Raw genomic sequence first — 21,281 nt, forward strand, 5'->3', positions numbered from 1 at the left:
GAGCAAATTAACACCTGGAGCAAAGTGGCGAGAAGCCAGCCAAAGTCCTGTATCCTCTGGGTTCTCACCGGTACCTGAACCAAGCGTTTGACTATAAGATGTGCTCAACTTCCTGCTCTGCCACTTACCCTCTGGTGACCTGGGGATGTCATCACCCTCTCTGTGGCTCTCTGTCTTTATCTGTAATAGTTATATCGTGCTCCTTCATTCCTTGTGAAGGTTAAGTGACGTCGCGTCTATAGCGTATAGCTCGCAATCGCTGTTTTTGTTACTATTATTACTGACCATTGGTTCTATTCCTGTATCCTCTGCTAAAATAACTTATGTCCAGATTTTCTTTACAGACCTTCCAGAATTCACTACTCACTCAGCAAATTTTTATGAAATATCTTTTATGTGCAGAGCACTGAAAACAAAAATTTAATTTATTATTGAATTTATATCTTCATTCCTAAAGAATTTAAAGAATCAAAAAATATATTGCACAATTAAAAGATTTTGCCCCAAAGATTAAAAAATCTTGGTGAAGGAAGAATTGGTGTCACATAATGAGATTAAAAACAAGAAAAGTTAACAATTATATGTGTCATAATGGCCTGCAATTAGTTATTAAAAGTGGGCCACACACTTAATGCTGAATTGCCTAGTTACCAAAGCAAAGCCAAAAACATAAGCAGTTAGGGAATTCCCTGGCGGTCCAGTGGTTAGGACTCTGTGCTTTCACTGCGAGGGCCCGGGTTCAATCCCTTGTCAGGGAACCAAAATCCCACATGCTGCATGGCTTGGCCAAAAAAAAAAAAAGAGCAGTTACAGCACTGACATTGCCCGTGAAATGGACTGAATGTTATGTACGTAAGAGGCTACAGATGTCAGTAGCAGCAAGACCTAAGGAAAATGACCCTGGGTGACACTGAGCGACCTCCTATGCATTGAGGACACAGAAGACACATCCTGAGGAACATTCCTACAAAAGCCACAGCAATATTGCATTTCTATCTGATGATTAAAATTAAAAAGAAGCTGAGACTTCTGAGACCCAATGGCATATAAGAGGTGGGTGAATGCTGACCAAAGAGGGGAATTACAAGTTCCAGTGGCTCCCTCTCCAGTCAGGGGCCCGTCCACACAGACGCCGGAGACCAGAGAGGGGCCGCTATACAGCTGTGGCTTCTCAGAAAATTGGATTCTTTCTCTACACGACTGCTTCTTCCAAGGTCTCTGAGGGCCTAACACCACAGCACCATGTCGTATAAAGATTCTGTGGTCTGGCTTGGTCTGGGTAGATTAGAACGTGGAGAGGATGGGTCCACCCAGAGCATAGCCCTGCTCAGTTCATTGCAGGGGACTGTGTCGCAGGCCAGAGGTTCGGACTGCAGAAGATCACGGGGGCCAGGCCTCAGTGATTCTCTGCTGCTGGCCCATGGACCAGACTTTGTGAAACACAAATCTACGTGGGATGGATGAAATATACATCCTTCAGAGATTCCCTCTTTCTGCCCGAAACGAAGCTACAAAGAGAAGTAGGTTGTGATCAAGGGTATATCTTCTAACAAGAGTCCAGGACACACATTCTTGCTGCAAGATTTTAAAAGAGCTATATCTTTTTAATAGACTTGAATCATCTTATAAAAATTAAGAACATAATCAGACTTATGTCAGACTAGAAGACGGGCAAGGAGGAATATTCCCCAGTTAGGGCCAACATGTCTTCAAAACAGAATTCTGTGTCTGCTTCCAGGCTGGGTGCCAAAATTCCACACTGGAGGACGTTATTAATGTCATTTTGGTCTGGAAAAAATATAAGGCACTTATAAACTTCTCACCTTTGCCATTTACATTAAACAAACAAACCCTCAATGAGGCACCTATGAAATAATTAATTTTAAACAGTGTCTTAGAAAACCTCCAGGGCAAAATTGGTTGGAAAATGTACCCTGAGCATCTAAGTGAGTTGATCCAGCTACGCAAAATTTTGACAATTAAATTTTGAGGGCATTTCCCATAAATGTTGATCGAAAAGATTTTAGAGTAGTTGGTTTTAAACCATTCTTCCTCACTACTTATAGAGCAAAACCACTCCTGAGACTACTTCTACTTGTGACTGTAAACCGGTATCTTCAGCAAATAGGACCAGAGGGGTACAATCCTAATGTATCTGAAACCAGCTCAAATCGCGAATGTACATTTTTTTATAAGGGGTGTAAAAGGAAAGCAAAATATATCCCTCCTTTAAACTATTTATACTCATCTAACTTCTCAGCAGACTGTCTTTGCTGCTGATTTTGAATCTCACAATAGTATTAATTACAAGTTATGTGTACGCGTCAGTGACCAAGATACATGGTCAGGTCACATGACTTATTCTGACTAGTTCCTGTCCAAAGTCAAAGGCAGCAGAGATTGTGAACCATCTAGTCCCTCACCTATTTCTCCATAACAGCAATCAACAGTGAAATAAGGGCTTCCCTGGTGGCGCAGTGGTTGAGAGTCCGCCTGCCGATGTAGGGGACACGGGTTCGTGCCCCGGTCCGGGAAGATCCCACATGCCGCGGAGCGGCTGGGCCCGTGAGCCATGGCCGCTGAGTCTGCGCGTCCGGAGCCTGTGCTCCGCAACGGGAGAGGCCACGACAGTGAGAGGCCCGCGTACCGCAAAAAAAAACAACAAAAAAACCCCCAGTGAAATTAGTTCTCACAGGCCACTTACTAGCCTGAGAAAAGAAACTAGCCATTGTCAGGAACCGCTGCTATCATTAGATGGAATGTTCCAAGTGGGTAAGTAATTTGGGGGAGTAAAGACTTTTCCTGCTTAAACACGGGACAGACCAGTGCATTCTTAAGTGGAATCACCTGAAAGAGAAGGGCCAGAAAGTTGGGGTCCTGGATCCTCTCCACTGCTCCAGCCACAATAGCTCTTATTGTTCTTGTTTTCTTTGGCTAGTCTTCCACAGATTCGTCTAGGGAAAGAAGTTGTAAAAGTTTTAAAGAAAACATAGAAGAATTCTCCAGAGTCCAACCAGAGAGGAAATTCCAACAGAGCTATTATGAATAAACAAAATAACCAGCAATTATAATAGACCTTGAGGAATTCAGGTGGCAGGAAGTATTCGTCAGGTGTTTAATTAACTTTGGTGTCTAATTAACTATACAAATGAGGAAGCCTTATCAGACCAAATAAAGGGGGCGTAGGCAAAGTTCAGCGCACTTTGTGCTGTGGGTTATAGAACTAGAACAAGGAAGGCTCGCTAAGTGTCGATAAAAGTCACTCACAAAATTTATAAACAGTTATCGTTGTCCATCATTTTGCCATCAATCCGTTTCAGATGCCCAAACATAGAGCCTCTCACATGGAAATGATTATACATGGTTTGGGAGAAGTGACAGATTTAAAAAGAATCTGTGATTGGCCTCTTCCAAATTCTATTTATTAGGACAACTCAAAACCTGGTCAGTTTGGGGCTTTGATGTGTTTATATATTTTCCAGTTAACAGAGTCCTTGTCAATCCAAAAGTGTGGACGGGGGAGATTGACAGTTTCCCCCACCATTAAATTGATAAAGCCAATTTAATTTGTCCACAATTTGTTTAAAAGAAAGAAGAGAAACTTAGAGTAGCAGAGGCTTTGATTCAAGATCTTCAAACAGGAAGAACTCAGCAATAAAATTGGAAAGTCTTATTTCACCTCCCTCTCCTCAAGCCCTAATCTCACTGCTTACATTTACGGAACAGAGAGCTAGCTGATGGGACAAAATCGACCACTGAGGCCAAGCCAGAGGTCCCAGAGCTGGGAATAAGTAGGAAGAGGCTGACCATTCCATCTTCGACACTAGTTTCAGGGTGGAAATCAGATTTACCCTGTGCAATCATACAGATTCCCACTCCTTTTTCCAAAGAAATATTGAAGAAAAATAATCTAGTCACTTGAAATAGTTTTATATTTTTATAATAAAAGGAATCATGATAGACTAATAAAACCCTATAAGGTGTATACTAGTTTACCTATGAGAAAACTTAGGCCCCAAAAAGGATTTAAAATTGGCTTTGGGGCTTCCCTGGTGGTGCAGTGGTTGAGAGTCCGCCTGCCGATGCAGGGGACACGGGTTCGTGCCCTGGTCCGGGAAGATCCCACATGCCGCGGAGCGGCTGGGCCCGTGAGCCATGGCTGCTGAGCCTGTGCGTCCGGAGCCTGTGCTCTGCAACGGGAGAGGCCACAACAGTGAGAGGCCCGCGTACCGCAAAAAAAAAAAAAAAAAAATTGGCTTTGAATTTTAGAGTGAGGAAGTATCTTTGAAATGAGTCTGTCTGCTTAATTCAGAAATTTCAGCTACAGCATCACCAACTGATGATTATTTATTCTGTTTGAATACTTTCTGTGATTCAGGAAAATTCACTCCACTTTTGAACAACGCTCATGATTAAAAAGAGCTTCCTCGTATAAAGGTAAAATCCACTTCTCCAAGAATTTCTCAGTGGGTGTTAGTTCTGTGCCTTGTGTCTGCACAGAATAAATTCAGCTCTTTTGCTACAGAACCCTGAACATTTTGCAGGGGTTGGTTTCGGATGAGGGCTTCTACCCCATTCTAATTCTGGTTGTCCTTTTACAGATATACTCCAATGCATAAGGAGCTCTCTCAAAAGGTAATGACGCCGATGGACATGTAAGTGTACGGTGATACAAAAGTGTACAGTGTGGAACTATCACATCCTTTGACTTGGACACTAACACTGATTGTCCTGAACCCTATATTTATGTTGTACCATGTTACATCCTACAATCTGTTTTTTATATGAACCATATTAGAGCTATCAACATGCAATTTACTTCTAATAGAGTTCATTTCATTTATTCGATTCAACTTTCTCTTGTTTGTATTAGTGTAAATGTTAAGTGTCAAGATATTTTTAAAACATAATATTACCATCTAACACATAAGTGTGTCCGAACTACACCATGCCTGCGGCCGTCACTTCACCATCAATCTGAGATTTTCCTCCTTGTCAAAAATGCAGATTTCTAAGTAAGACACACTGCAGATCTTCTGAGGCTCAGAACCTACAGGGAAGCAGGGAGGGAAAAGTGCAGGACTCAGCCATGGGCAATAAAGGATGGAGTTCAAACTGTCTCCTTTTCCATCTCTTCTGAGTAACTTCCCTAAAATCTGGAAAAGTGGAAAATGATAGCCGGAATAACCACCGTGATCATCCTCACTGTAGACCCTACCCCTTATGCTACTGGGCATCGTCAGAGAGAAACGTAGGGCTGGACCACATGCTCATTGAAAGAGCATGACGTCCGGGGCAGCCTCTGGTATTCCTTGTCTGACTCCATCACCTCCCACCTAAAATCCTGGAGGCACTGAGACTCCAGTGAATATGCTGTCAATATTTATTTTTCTTCCTAAATGGATAAACCCAGAGATCTGGGGTGAGGGATGCTCATTGGAAAGTCCTCACAAGTTTCCCCTTCCCTCCCTGCTACGTCAAGTCCACGAGACCGAACTGGCAGCAGGATGGTTCAAATTGTGAAAGTTATTGAAATGCTCTCCCACGATTTTGAGGAGGGGTGGGGCAGAGAAGATAAAGGGTGTAAATGTATTTTTTCTCTTTCTTTTTAAATTGAAGTAGAGTTGATTTACAAGATTGTGTACGTTTCAGGTGTACAGCAAAGTGATTCAGTTTTATATGCATATATAAAATATAAATGTATATTATATACATATATATTCATACTATTTTCCATTAGAGGTTATTACAAGATATTGACGTAAATGCATTTTTACTAAGTCAACTTCTTTGCTTTTTCAGAGCCAAGGTAGGTGTCACACCAGGAACCGACGCTGCATCTTTGCACGGCAGCTAAGCATACAGCTTTGCACTCACACAGGCTGGATTCGGATTCCACCCTGTCCACTAGTTGTGCAACCTCGGGGCAAGCTACTCGTCTCTTGGCATCTCCATTTCCATATCTGAGGAGCTGGAACAACTATTGTACCCTCCTCAGAGGGCAATGTGAGGGCTCCATGAACTCAGGTGTCTTAAAGCACTTAGCAAAGTGTCCGGCATACAAAGTGTCCCCGCACCTTGGAAGGGGTGAAGAAGACCTCCGCGGCCTGCCCTGGGGGCACCGAGGGCACAGAATGCTCTCTGTTCAGGTGCATGAGGGCCAGGAAGCCACAATGATATGGCCCTCTGTCACCTCTCTTTCATGGCCCGATCCCCAAAAACTTCTTGTGAGAATAATGGCTACCTTGAGATCTGCAGTAAAAGAAATTCGAGAGGTTCGTGAGCTCTGTCAGCTGTGCTCCACAACACACGTGATCCGGTGTTCAGTGTAGCAGGTGCTCAAAATGTCACCAGCCAGGGGGCATAACTTCATGCTGGTCTATTAACCATGTCTTTTGTTTTCTGTATTCTGATGCTTTGGGGCCTTGCCTACCTGGACAGATGACCCCTCCCAGGGTAGCCAGTTCCTAGAGTTAACAAACCACTTGCCTGCCAGTGTACTTGAGAAAGAGAATTTGCAGGTCTTTATCCAGCACCACGTAACACAGACATAGGACCTGTGGACACAAATCTCTCTGTCACACGAGAGCTCTGCTCTCAAGCCAGAAAAGAGGCTTGAATGTTGCCAGGGATTATGACCTTCAAAAAGATGTTTCAATTCTCTGACTTTCAGCTCCTTCAGCTGCAAAATAAGAATGATAATGTCTTCTCTGCAAGATTGTTGTGAAAATTAACAAAAAGGAATATAAAACACTTGGCCATAGCAGGTGTTTTATTGTTATTTTTATCCTAATTGTTGTTCATCTCTCTTTGCCCCGTTTCCGTATCAGGAAACAACACGTGGATTATTAATTTAGCACCGATAGATACAGTGGTTAGAGCACCCTGCACATCGGACACGGATACTCTGGTCTCTCTTGCAGATTAGCATATCGGCCTGCACACTGGACTTGTGAGTTTGGTTAGTTAAGACAGTCTCGTCTGTTCTGAAACACTAGTAAAACTGAGCTTTACATATACGTAAAATTGAGGATGGGGCGCTGGGACACCATCCTATGGTACTGCCTCTGGGGACGCATTTCCTAAGTGGTGGCCACTAGGCCACCCATCACACTGCCCTATCCTAGTCCTCCAACTGCGGTCAAGGGTTGGAGCTAAAGCCATGTGTTCTCATCCCCCCCTGAATCCAGAGATTGGAATGGCTTTAAAGCAGCTATGAAGACTGTGCGCTAGGATACAAAACAAAATATGCTCATAATTAATGCAAAGAGAAAAAAATCTCAGCAGAAAAATAGAAACCATTAAAAAGAACAAAATCAAAATTCTATGACTGAAAAGTTTAATATTTGAAATTAAAAATTCATTGGATGAGCTTAAGAGCAGACTGGGAATGTCAGAATTTTTTAAAAAGATAAAAATAGAAAATTTCCAGTATGAAAAACAGAGGGAGAAAAATGTATATTTTTAAAAGTGAACAGAACCTCAGGGAACTATGAGATCCCCAGGTGAAAGCAGGTCATCAATACTAGTTGTCAATCAGTTAACCAACTGTCCCAAAGATTAAATTATCCCTCATTCACTTATATACAAAAACTCTGAATAACTTTATTAAATATAACACATACAGCCCACAAATTTCCAATAAGACTAAGAAATTGGGTTCTAATGGCAAAATGAGCTTGATAATGCAGAAGACCATGGGAAAGTTAAAGAATATATCATTTCCTGGAAATACGTGAAGCTTAAGAACTAAAACCTCCTAAAAGACATGGACTTAAAATTCCCCTTGATGTAAAAGAAAAATTGAATTAGAAAAACAGACTTGGCCTTTTGATAGAGGCCCACATTTAAAAGTCTTGGACACCACAGTGGATTCTGGGTCCTGACCAAGCATCAGTTGCTTGACAACCAAATCCTGCAGCCTCAGCTAGTCTGAGGAGGTAGTCCTTTCCTCTCAGGGCTCGTAAATCTCTCTACAGCTCTAGGAAGGCAACTCCGGAAAAATATGTGAAATCAATCGATCAATCCATGACGTAACCACATTTGCAGCTGGTATTAGCAAGTATCATCAGTTTGGTAATTATCACTATACTTCTGTGCATTTTTTTTTTCTGCTTCTTAAGGTATTTGAAGCATTGGATGGGTGAATCCATGATTTTATTGAATGTTTAGAAGAGTATAATTAAATGTTTGCAATCAATGCTTAAGCATTTGGATAATTTAATTTGTTAAATGTGTAAGTTTTGATTTATTCATCTTAAGCAGCATGTAAATACTTAGAAGAATATCAATCATTTATGTTTAATGTTTGAAGGATGCGTCAATAAATCATAATATTAATAAAATGGACATTAAATAAAATATAAATAGGTGTTAGCGTTATTTACTGTTTGAAGTGCTTTTCATTCATTGAGAAGAATCCAGCCAACAATTTTTTATCAAGTTCTGTAGCAAATGTGAATAAAACCTAGAAGGAAATAGATATTTTATGCATATTTCCATAATATTGTATTGCATGCTACTCAAATTCCAACTTAAGAGATTTCTAGCTTTAGTATCGTAAGTTCCAGTTTCAACGGATCAGATTCAATCCCGTTCTGACAAAAGAATAATACGCTGTTATCTCAACAGCAAGAAGAACAGCTCAAGGAAGAAGGTCATTTCTGCATTCCTGGCTGAGATTCATGCCCCACAAGAAACACGTGTGACGTTCTATCGCTTTACTTTTGAGTTCCGGTGTCTAAGCGTCCCTGCCAGGCCGGCAAGGGGCTCCCACACAAGCGAATGGGGAGCGACTGCTTCAAGGGGCACAGGGTTTCCTTTTGGGGTAATGAAATGTTCTCGGAACTAGATAGAGGTGATGGCTGTACAACACTGTGAACGTACTAAAGGCCGTTTAATTGGACACTTTGAGAGAGCTAATAGTTCCATTTGTGTTATGAGAACATTCAATTAAGACAAAAGAACAGTGGAATGGGGGAAAAAGGAATAAGTCACTGCTGGATGAGAAAGAGAGGTTTTGAGAGGACAAAAAGAAAAGTGATGTGGTTACAGGGGTAAACTGAAGGGTCAGACCTGCTGCATGCTGTCTCACACTGAGCTGAGGGGATGTAAGAGTCACATATAACTTCAAGATCCTCCCAAATGCTTCTCAATTTAATTTTGGACACTTGGACACCACTGTGGTGTCCAAGACTTTGAAATGTGAGCCTCTATCAAAAGGCCAAGTCTGTTCTTATAATTCAAGTTTTCTTTTACATCAAGGGGATTTTAAGTCCATGTCTTTTAGGAGGTTTTAGTTCTTAAAGCTTCACGTATTTCCAAGAAATGATATATTCTTCAACTTCCCCATGGTCTGCGTTATCAAGCTCATTTTGCCATTATGATCCACTTGCTTAGTATTATTGGAAACTCATGGGTTGTATGCATTATATTTTAAAAAGTTATTCAGAAAATCAAAGCAGCCAATAACTTAACGTGTATCAACCTCAAGGGTAGACTGTTAAAAAAATGTAGTCAGCAGGACGTCACCTTAGCCTTTATCAGAGGCAGGTCACTGGTTACTTCCTCAACATGGGACCGAAACCTAGTGGCATCCAAGGCTAAAGTGAAATTTTCTAGCTCAGAATTTGATCAGTGCTTCCCCTATAGAGTAATCAAAGTGACTAAACAAGAAGTAGAATTTTTACCTAACAGATTGGCAAAATTTTAAGATTACTAAGAGCTGGTATTGGTAACGTGTGGAGGAACATAGTCTCACGCCAAGGTCCCAGGAGTGTAAATGAGATCAGCTTCCCTAGGGGGTAATTTGGCAATACGTAATCAGATTTTTAATAGGCATACCCTTTACCCAGGCATCTTACCTCTGTGAATTTATCCTAAGGAAGGAGCTAGAGAGGCGTACAAAGTTATATGCAGGAATATGTTCGTCATGGTGTTATTCGTAAGAGTGAAACAGTGAAAAGCATGCTTTCTCGGTTCTCAACAGGGAACTTGTTAAATAAATTATGGTCTAGCCCCTCAGTGGCTGTTGCCATGGCAGATGTAAAAATAATCTTGAGGATCAATATTCTTTAGGAAGGAAAATACGATACGTTACGCTTAATAAGAAAGATTACAAAACATTGTGACGTAATCACATTTTTATATGCATAGAAAACATATGGAAAGGCACACATCACAATGTTAACAAGGTTTCTCTCTGGGTGGTGGCAACTGTCATTTTTACTTTACACCTTTTTGTATTTTCTGGATTTATTTCTATTAATGTGCTATTTTCATTATAAGAAAAAATTAAGTTATGTTGATTTTGAGCAGCAGTCTAGTAAAGGAAAAATAAAAGTGAAAAATTTTAGGAACACACAAGAAAAATCTCCAGGGCAAAGATACCGATTGGCTCGGCTAACATTGGAGTCCAAGCTTAACTAACGGGCTTAGGTTCCCACCTGTGAATCAGGACTCTTCTTGACTCATCCTGAGCCAGCCGGCCACCCCGTTCTTGTATAATTATGCGAGTTCAGTGAGTTTGTCAACACCCTGAAGGCAATTCTTAGGCCTCTAGGTTTAGACCAGGAGTTCTAATCGTGGCTACACACTGGAAACACTTAGATTAACAGGGTGGGTCTGTTGGGTGCTGCACAACATCTCAGACCTTGGAATCAAACTGGACACTGCTGTCCTCATTTCCTGTTCACAGGAAAACCACTGGGTCTTGTGTGGTATTTGCTTTCTATTTCAACCACTCTGGAAAACACCTTTGCAAAGGTAGAATGCCATAGAAGGTAAGTGGTGTGATCCAATGTTGAAATTGTGAACCATTTTAAGCTAGCGATTCATGCGGTGCCTGAAAGATGTCCAGTGTCTCTGTGCCTTGAGCGTGGTACCCGTGCGTCTGCTACAGCATCTCAGCACGTGGAGCAGTTGGGGGAGGGTGTCTCAGCTGAGACGACTTCTTTAACTTCACCTCCACCCTCAGCCGACTCTTCCCATGCCACACTTGTCCTTGTCATAGCCTGGAATATCTTGACCTTTTACCCTCACGTTCCACTCCTTCATACCCTGATCTGCTTTTATCCATCACACACTCTCTCTCCTAATTCCTACTTTTACTTCATGAAGCTCTCAGAGTTCTTCACTTTTCTGTTTTCTACCTGTCTATCAACCTCTTTCTGCTTAAGCATTTCCCTGTTTAGCCAATCATTCCACTTCTCTGCTTAAGACCCCATCCTGCCGAACATGAAAAGCTCCACGTAACACACACTACTAGATATAAGATAGGTAACCAAAAAAGGACCTGCCGTACAGCACAGAGAACTCTACTCAATATTCTGTGATAACCTATATGAGAAAAAGAATCTGAAAAAGAATGATATACGCATATTTATAACTGAGTAACTTGGCTGTACACCTGAAACTAACACAACCTTGTAAATCAACTCTACTCCAATAAAATTAAAAAACAAAACAAAACTCCATGTAAATTGGGATCTGTGGTCTCCAACATCATCAAGATTCTAAACCTGAAGACCCTTTGCATAATCTTAGTGGCTATCCCAAAATGCTTCCAAACTTTCCCCTCATTTTTGGAAAGTCCCACTACGTTGCCTTCTGTCTTGTAATTAGCAGCTCCATGAACTTTACCAAGAAAATAAGAATCATAATCCTCACGCTAGAACTCACCCAGCTTCCTACCACACTCCCACAAATATCGCCCGTTGACCCAGGCATCTCCTCTCATGGTCAGGAGCTTCCCTTCCTCCTGTCAAGGCGAATCCCCCCACCTCTGCCCAGGTCCTCCTCCGTTTGTCCCTGCAGATACGCTCTCCCCTCTTCCCCAGCTGCACTCCGCTACTGGGCGGCGGCGGGGGGAACCACTCCCCTGCCCTCCGGCTTCTCCTGGAGTTTTGGCCAACAGGCCTGTGCAGAAGGCTGGAGAGGGAGAGGAGGGGAAGTTCGGCTGATACAGCCCCCTGGGCCCCTCCAGGCTGAGCCCTGAGTTGACAGTGGCCGTCTGTGTCTGTCAAGCCACAGCTGCTCCTGGGCGGCCCTGGCTTAGAGCTGGGACAGGTGGTCTCTAGCCACAGGTGGTCTCTGGCCCAGGAGTGCTCTCCTGGTCTCCCTTACCCCTCCCCCTACCATGGTAACTAGGCCCTTCGTTCGTCTCACTTGCATCACCACTTTTGACTGTGTCGTCTGTCTCCTGTTGGGTCCCTGGTGGGATACAGATGCAACTTTTATACATCTTTATGGCAACTCTTTCTAGAAAATGTCATTCTCTGGCTAGTGATAATGCTGATAACAAACTAATAATAATATAGCAACAACTACGGCTCACTGAGCAGTCGTGAAGCTCTCGACACCACGGCAACAGTGAGACACATGAGATCTTATTCAATTCTCACATTGAAACTGCTGCTGTCTGTTCCCAATCCCCTTTCACGATGTAGAGAGCTGAGGTTTACAGGGGGTAAGCAACCCTCCCACGGTCACACAGGGAAGGGGCAGGCTGGAACTGAGCCCAGGGCCATGAGGGACTCACCTGCACACATTCCTCACCATCAGTCCAGACGGGCTGGACTTGACCTCCCCCAAGCTGGAAGAGACCAGGAGAAGGTCCCATGTGGTTTGTGGTGTCGCGCTGATGATTTCTATGATTTTCAGGTTTTAAATTTGCTTCTTGAATCCCATGGCTTAAGAGGAATGCAAGCCAGCCGGCTCTGGAGTTGCAGCTTGTTCCTGCAGAGCTGGAGGGCAGTGGGGACGAAAGCTTTGTGGCTGTGAGCAGGGATGAGCCGAAGGACGAAGCCCATGGAATAAGTGTGCACACACTCCTCTCGCTTCTCGTTCCATCCGGAGAAGGACATTTGCACGTCACTGAGGACTTGCTTTTATTTTAAGCCCTGCTCTGCCCCAGCATGAAAAAACTCCCCGCACTTTCTGTGAGGTGTTTCCCTAATGAAGGGACTGAGTTCATCTCAGTTGGCAGCAGTGTCCACTTTGATTCCAAGGTTTGAGATGTTGTGCATCACCCAACAGACCCAGAAACTCCACGAGTAAGTAATTGTGTTATTTAAGAATACATTAAAATAAGTTTTTTTTCTTTCAAATTTATGTGTAGTACTTTTTTCAAATGGCTAAATTGTTCAGGTTTGAACACCTATGAAGTTGTTTAGATCTAACAATTTAGTGAGTGGAATTGTTAGGTACTACTCTTGGCCTGGGTGTCCCATACAAGATTTACTGGGACGCTAGGAATCTGTGACCTGAGAAAGTTTGCAAACCTCAATGCTAATATGTTTTCAGCTACATCTAAAAGAAAATCCTGTTCTTTTCCAAACTCCACGTGCAAAAGAATAACGTTGGACCTGCATCTTACACCATGTGCAAAAATGGATGAACTCAAGTTGCATTAAAGACCTAAAGGTAAGAACTAAAACTATAAAACCTTTAGAAGAAAACATAGGAGAAAACTTCATTTGGACGTGGATTTGGCAATGATTTCTTGGATATGACACCAAAAGTACAGGCAACAAAAGAAAAAAAGTAAATTGAACTTTCTCAAAATTAAAACTTTTGTCCATTAAAGGCCACTGTCAAAAGAGTGAAAAGGCAGCCCACAGAAAGGAGAAAATATTTGCAAATCATACATCTGATAAAGGATGCATATCTAGAATGTATAAAGAACTCCTAAACCTGAACAACAAAAAATTCAATTCAAAAATGAGCAAAGGGGGCTTCCCTGGTGGTGCAGTGGTTGAGAGTCCGCCTGCCAATGCAGGGGACATGGGTTCGTGCCGCGGTCCGGGAAGATCCCATGTGCCGCGGAGCGGCTGGGCCCGTGAGCCATGGCCGCTGAGCCTGCGCGTCCGGAGCCTGTGCTCCGCAACGGGAGAGGCCACAGCAGTGAGAGGCCCGAGTACCGAAAAAAAAAAAATGAGCAAAGGACTTGGCAGATGTTTCTCCAAAGAAGACAGGCAAAAGGCCAATAAGCACATGACAAGATGCTCAGCATCACTAACCATTCAGGAAATGAAAATCAAAACCACAACGGGACACCACTTCACACCCATTAAATGCCTACTATCAAAAAACCAGGCACAATTATTGGCAAGGATTTGGAAACACTGGAGCCCTTGGGCACAGCTAGTGAGAAGGTAAAATGGTGCACTGCTATGGGAAACAGTATAGCAGCTCCTCAAAAAATTAAGCCCAAAGCGGGTCCCATACCAACCCCTGAACAAATTTCTGGCAAAGGGAAGGGGCTTCGCTAGACTGATCAGCAACTTTTAGGTGCCTTGTGGGGAAGGTGGTCACCCAAACCAAAGTGTGGCCCTTTAGCAAGGAAGAAACAGGAATGCTGTTTCAGGATGGACAGTGGACCTCCAGCGTCAAAGCCAGTGCAACATAGAACGCTGAATGATCCATTCAAACAGATGTCGCAGGGGATCCGGGGGCACAGTGGGGTAGTGTGGGGAGATTGTTGATTACATCAGGAGGTTAGTAGGTGGCAGCAGCAGAGACACGTGAATGCTGCTGAAGCAGAAGATTATGAAAAGATGCTTCTGTTTTTGTTTATGTTTGGTTAAAATGGGCAAATAGTGGTCTCCAAGTGGTAACAGGCATGACAATGCAAAGTGCATAAAGAATCTTGTCACCCACCTTTTTCATAAAAACTAACATCACCCATGTTAGTAAGAAAGAAAGATGAGAGAATGAATACATGCTCAAATGTGACCCGAGTGGAGGAGGGAAAGGAAAGTTCTTTCAGGAGAAAATGGATGGAATGTGTCTTTTATGTAGTATTATCTTAAAAAAAAAAAAAAATCTCTCTGGGCTTCACCACCTCCCTGTCCAGCCTATTATAGTACCTCATCACCTCGAGGCTCAAGAAACTTAATCGATACCACACTCGCCTAAATTTAACGCCAATTATTCTTTTTCAGTCTTTAACGCACACAAAATACACTGTTCTTTTCCAAAAGTTATCCCACACAGGTCTCACAAAATCCATTTAATTGTATCCTGGAACAGTTAAAAGAAACCTCTTTGTAGCATTTCATGATGGTAGTACCAATCGATGAAAATGAACAATTCCTAGATTCGATTTGCAGGAAACTCAATGCAATACATTTCACAGAGAGGACTTGTTTGCTGTCTCCATTCTAGGGTTAGTGCAGTCCTGAACATTGATCTTTAGGGTATCAAGTTATTTTGATTAATCAATAGAGCTAATTATTTTTGAACTGATTCTAATATTCTAGCTAGTAGAACTTGGGATGTCAATACAATGGTGAGTTTTTACAAATCGATTAAATTGCTTTTTTATGTGAAGTCAGTCACATGACTTCTTTTATCCCAAGAAAATATTTTAGTCTTCTCATACACTTTGTTCATTTATTCAGTAACTGTTTATAATGTGGTAAGTATTCTTCAAGGAACCGAGGGCACAGCTCTCAGTGCTATGACTCTTAATTTGCTGATTCTTAATATTAACAATATATGACTCCTGGTCGGGGGTGGGGGTGGGGGGCGCCGGGGGTGGCTAAAGAGCTTCAGGGTGGGAGCTGGTTACCAGAAAAACTAACTGTGTGATTAGAGGGTTACAACTTTCAGCCCCACGCTCAACGTCCAGGGAACAGAGACGGGTTAGAGATGTAGTTCAACCACCACTGGTGATCACTGCGAGGTTTGCGAAGGCTTCTGGGTTGGTGAACACTTGGACATGCTGGGCAGGCAGTGCACCCAGAGGGGGCGTGGAAGCTCTGTGCCCCGCCCCCTGTAGCTTGCCCTCTTCCGTTTGGCTGTTCCTGGGTTGAATTTTTGATAATAAAATTTTTAGTACAGCATTTTCCTGAGTTCTGAGTTGTTCTATGGAATTATGCCACCTGAGGGGATGTCATGGGAACCTCCAACTCTGTAGTAGGCCAGGCGGAAGTGGGAGTGGCCTGGGGCCCCACTGGCAGCTGGCATCTGAAGTAGGGGCAGTCTTGTGGGACTGAGCCCTTAGCCTATAGGGTCTGTGTTGACTCCAGTACTGTCAGACTTGAATGGAATTGGAGGACACCCAGCTGACGTCAGAGAACTGGCGTTGGAACTATGTCATTTGGTGTCAGGAAGGAGCTCAGATATTTATGTTAAGTGAAATAAGCCAGACACAAAAAGACAGATACTGTGATTCCATTTATATAAGGTACTTAGAGTGGGCAAATTCATAGAAACAGGAAGTCGAATAGAGTTTACCAGGAAACGAGGGAGAGGTGAATGGACAGTTATTGTTTAATGGGTGCAGAGTTTCTGCTTGGGATGGTGAAGAAGCTCTGCAAATGGACAGTGGTGATGGCTCCACCATATTGTGAATGTACTTAATGCCAGCGAATTGTACACTTAAAAAGGGTTAAGATTGTAAATCGTGGTATGTATATCTGCCCAATAAAAAAGTAACAAAAATATATTTTAAAAATAGGAATCATATACATAAATACAAAAACACACGCAAGTTAACCCTGTAAATGTCTATTATTTCAATGGTTCATAAAATGTCAAAGGGTCTCATATTTAAATCACTTAAGAGTATATATGCATTATCCTTTAAACAAAATATGAACCTCAGATGATAGGTTGAGTGTTTGGGGGGTGTGTGTGGGGGGGTGGAAATTGGGAAGTTTCTTCTTACAATAGGATGCCAACTCATAAATGTAGAATAATAGAATAATAATAATAGGGTTTCACACGTTGAAACCCTCAGAGTAAGAATTTATCCCGGCAATACTCAGTTCAAAGATGCTAAAACTAGTGGGTGAAAGTTTGATGAGGAACAGATATTTACATATTCTCTCCATAAACATATTCATTACAAAGGAAATAATAACTTTACAGGGAAGAAACCTGGTGGGAGCCACTTTAACCAAGTGATCAAGTTACTATGATTACTAATGAAACAAACCAACATTCTATGCCTCCTGATATGACTCACTGGAAAGAGCACAGCATCATTTATGTAGCATTTCTGGAATAATGCATAACCTGAATCAAATCATGACGGAACATCAGGGAAAAACAGATTGAAGAGATGGCTACAGAACAGATAGTCTGTCTTCTCCAAAAATGTCAGTATCATTAAAGACAAAGTAGGGCTGGGGAATCATCCCAGATGAAAGGTGATTAAACACGTAGGAAAACTAAATGCAGTGTGTGGTCCTGCTATGAACCGTGCATCAGGAGGAGAAATTGATGCAAAGGATGTTATTGAGACAACTGGTGAAATTTGAATCCGGTCATTAGATCAGATAATACTATTATCTCAATGACAAATTTCCTGATTTTGATCATTGCTCTGTGGTTCCGTAAATGGACGGCCACATAGGAAGGGGCACGGTATCTGCATTTACCATCAGACGATTCAGGAGAAAACTTTATAGATATATATGTGGGGAGGGAGGAAAGAGAGGACAGAGAGAAAGAGAGAGAGAGAGAGAGAGAGAGAGAGAGAGAACGTATGAAGATAATAAAACAAATGTGCCGTAACAGTTGGGGAATCTGGGTGAAAGTATATGGAGTACTGTGCACAATAATTGCAACTTTTTGGTAGATTTGTAATTGTTTCAAAATGAAAGTTTTTTTGAAAGGGTATGAAAGATTTCCCATAAAAGTGGACCAAGTTCATGCTTCTGGAGGGAGTCCCTGGCTTTCATCAGGTTCTGACTTGAGGACTCATGTTTCAAAAAGCATGAAAAACACCCCCTCCTTGAAAACCACAATTTGAAAAGATATGCACTTCCCAGTGTTCACTATTTACAATACGAAATGGAAGCGACCTAAGTGTCCATCAGCAGATGAATGGATAAAGAAGATGTGGTACATATACACAATGGAATATTACTCAGCCATAAAAAAGGATGAAATAATGCCACTTGTGCAACATGGATGGACCTAGAAGTTACCATACTAAGTGAAGTAAGTCAGACAGAGAAAGACAAATATCATATAATACCACTTATATGTGGAATCTAAAAAACTGATACAAATGAATTTATTTACAAAACAGAAACAGACTCACAGACATAGAAAACAAATGTATGGTTACCAAAGGGGAAAGGTTGGGGGGGAGGGATAAATTAGGAGGTTGGGATTAAAATACGCACACTACAATATGTAAAATAGATAATCAACAAGGACCTACTGTATAGCACAGGGAACTCTACTCAGTACTCTGTAATGACCTGTATGGGAAAAGCATCTAAAAAACAGTGGCTATATGTGTATGTATAACTGATTCACTTTGCTGTACACCTGAAACTAACACAACATTGTAAATCAACTATACTCCAATATAAAACAAAAAAATTTTTAAGTGTAAGACAAAATGGTAAACAAAACAAAAACAAAGAAAAACCCCAACACCTCCTCCTTTCTATTATTACTTATATCTCTATATTTAGTCACATTCCCTCATTCTTCTAAATGGCATTTAAATTCAAATAGCAAAGATAGAGATCTTGCATCAAACAAGACAGAAAGCCTTCCTGTTAATCTGAGTATCAAAGAAGAAAAAAAGGTTTTAAGTAATGCAGTAAAACTTAAATACTGTAAAAAAATAATGGCTTTTGCTACATTAGCAATGAATGTTTCTTTCTACAGTTTTTAAAACTCAATAGTTTCCAAAAAATATTATTCTCGTTCATAGTATGATCATTTATTTCTTTGTTCCGGAAATATTTATCAATTTTAAACAAACACTGCTCACTGCTAGAGAGGGAAAAAAGCTGCAAATATCATTAGTTGACTCTTTTCGTTGAAACTCGAATTAAAAGATATTTAATACATTGGAAAGTCAGGTTTATTCATTGCGGCTGAGATTGATGAATATGATTGTAGGTGAGGAATACATAAATAGTAAAAAAAAATCAGTTTAAACTAAGAAAATGTCACATATGTAATCTCACAAGAATATGAACTTCAGTTCAGCTTCTTTTATTTTTATGCTGCTTTATTTTATATACATTACACGTATCATACATACATACTTGTTATACAAAAATTTATACAAAAATCCAAGTAATTTAATATCTTAAAAAGGGAGAGGGACATACTGCTTTTGATTCCTGGTACTATCGTGTTTAAATACTTTTAAATTCAGATTTCAAGGAGACAACAAATCGAAAGCCATTAATTTTTCAGAAAGACATGTTCACATAAATTCATTATTCAAGTATATTTTTATTGAAACAATAAACCATCTGACTGGTTGCAAAGTCAAGCTGAATAAGCCATGATGTTGAGCAAAAGCAGAGCTTTCTCTCTGTGCTTTCATCAGCCTAGAATCAGCTTCTAACATATGAGATGCAGGGCACAACCGTGATTTCTATCCTGACAGTATTAAATGCCATATCATAGGGCTGAGAATGCACACCCTGTACGGCTTGTCTACAGAGTCTCATTAAAAATATAATACTAGAGGGGGCTTCCCTGGTGGCGCAGCGGCTGAGAGTCTGCCTGCCTGCCTATGCAGGGGACACAGGTTCGTGCCCCGGTCCGGGAGGATCCCACATGTCGCGGAGTGGCTGGGCCCGTGAGCCATGGCCGCTGAGCCTGCACGTCCGGAGCCTGTGCTCCACAACGGGAGAGGCCACAGCAGTGAGAGGCCCACGTACCGCAAAAAAAAAAAAAAAAAAAAAAAAAAAAAAAAAAATATATATATATATATAAAATACTAGAAAGAATAATAACAATAATTAGAAATTTTACTTTCCCTAATTTCTTTTTTACTCAACTTGAAAAACAGTACATCATGTTCATTGTCCTTGGCAACTTGACATCATACCTGAAGGAGTAATTTAAACATCCTATGGACAAAATACATAAACTTCTAAAAGACGTTGGTATTGTTTAATTAATTCAGTTATAATTTCGTTCTACAGTTATCAATCACAGCAAATATAAAGAATTTAAAACAATATTCCTCACCAAAGTATTAACATGTTTTTAAAAATTGAATTGTTGAGGCATAAAAACATTATGTGATTTGCCCAAGGTCATGAGAGGAATGAGGGGCAGAGGAAAGAGCATTTTTTTTCCTAACTGAAGTGTCTGTACTAAACCCTAGGTTATGCCACCTTGCAAAACTAGCTCAGTGCAAGAGATACAGAAACTAGATGCATTATTTAGGAATGTTTGTTTAACCTCCATTGCTGTTATTAATAAACTTAACTTTAAGAATCTATGTTTATGATACATTATTAGGAAATTATAAAAAGAACCATGATCATTTTCTGAATAATTAGGCATGTAACGAGTTATTGTTTAAATCTGACACAATGGATTGCAGAAACAAAATTGACAATACAATGTTAAACGAGTTCAGTGAAAGATGCTTATTAACATGATTTTTTAAAAAATACTAATTACAGAACCCACAAAATTTTGAAGACAGTCCTACAGACATAGATGTATTAATATAAATGTATTAAAGAGTCTTCTAGTCGATCTTTTGTTTGTTATGAAAACGTTCTAGCAAAGCACTCATAATGTTTCCGGGTATTCTTTGGTGCTTATCAATCAAAGCTTGAACAGCATCCTTCGTCTATCAAGAAAACAAAAGAAAGGCCGTTATTCTTTTAGTTCTCAATGTAGATATGTAGTTAGTAAGGATTTTAATATACTATTACTTATGAGAAGTCTTCCCTAACTTAGCACCCATCACTACTCAGAATAAATGATTTCCTTCTCAGCATGCCCATAGCATATTTCTTTTTTTTTTTAAGGTAATACTGCTTATTTAACTTCAAAACCCTTTCAGCATTCTAAACATACAAAAAAGTAACAGAACGTTGCAAATTGTGTTTAGTACAGAAGGTTCTTGAACTTTCACTGATGCAGTGGTTCTTCCCTGTGCATAGCATATTTCTTATACTTACTTTATTACACTTGAATTACAGATACTGTCTGCATGGCAACTTTCTACACCAGGTTGTAAGCTCCTTAAAATACATCTTAGCATTTCTCCAGCACTGAGCACAGCAATGCCTTGCACATAATAAACACTAAAGAGAACTGAAGGGAAAAAAATCAGAAGAAAAATGTAGTAGGAAATTTTCTGGTAGGCAAATGGAAGTTTTCACTCCTTTTCACCCATTAATAAACTTTTATGTATTTGTCTTTCATGACCATACACACCAATCACATCAGGCAATGCGACAGGAAAAAGTGAGGAAAACTATGAACGAGCAGATGTGCTTTAGTCCTTTACCCCAATTTCTAGATAATTTAACAGGAATTTAAATTAA

The 21,281-nt window shown here is 40.8% G+C and overlaps 1 protein-coding gene across 9 annotated transcripts in view; it reads right to left on the minus strand.

The window, feature by feature from the left end:
- Positions 1 to 18,855: 18,855 nt before the first annotated feature.
- Positions 18,856 to 21,281, minus strand: part of TMEM68 (transmembrane protein 68) — a 34,673-nt gene continuing 32,247 nt past the window's right edge. For 4 of the 9 annotated variants that reach the window (XM_060286934.1, XM_060286935.2, XM_060286936.2 and 1 more), the window contains exon 9: positions 18,856 to 20,578. In XM_060286934.1, coding sequence (XP_060142917.1) covers positions 20,474 to 20,578 — 105 coding nt within the window. In that variant the 3' untranslated portion in view covers positions 18,856 to 20,473. The remainder of the gene's footprint in view (positions 20,579 to 21,281) is intronic. The other 5 variants (XM_060286938.2, XM_030859748.2, XM_030859738.2 and 2 more) reach the window with 4 other exon arrangements.

This window comes from Globicephala melas, chromosome 17, assembly GCF_963455315.2.
Source record: "Globicephala melas chromosome 17, mGloMel1.2, whole genome shotgun sequence".
NCBI classification, from domain to species: domain Eukaryota; kingdom Metazoa; phylum Chordata; class Mammalia; order Artiodactyla; family Delphinidae; genus Globicephala; species Globicephala melas.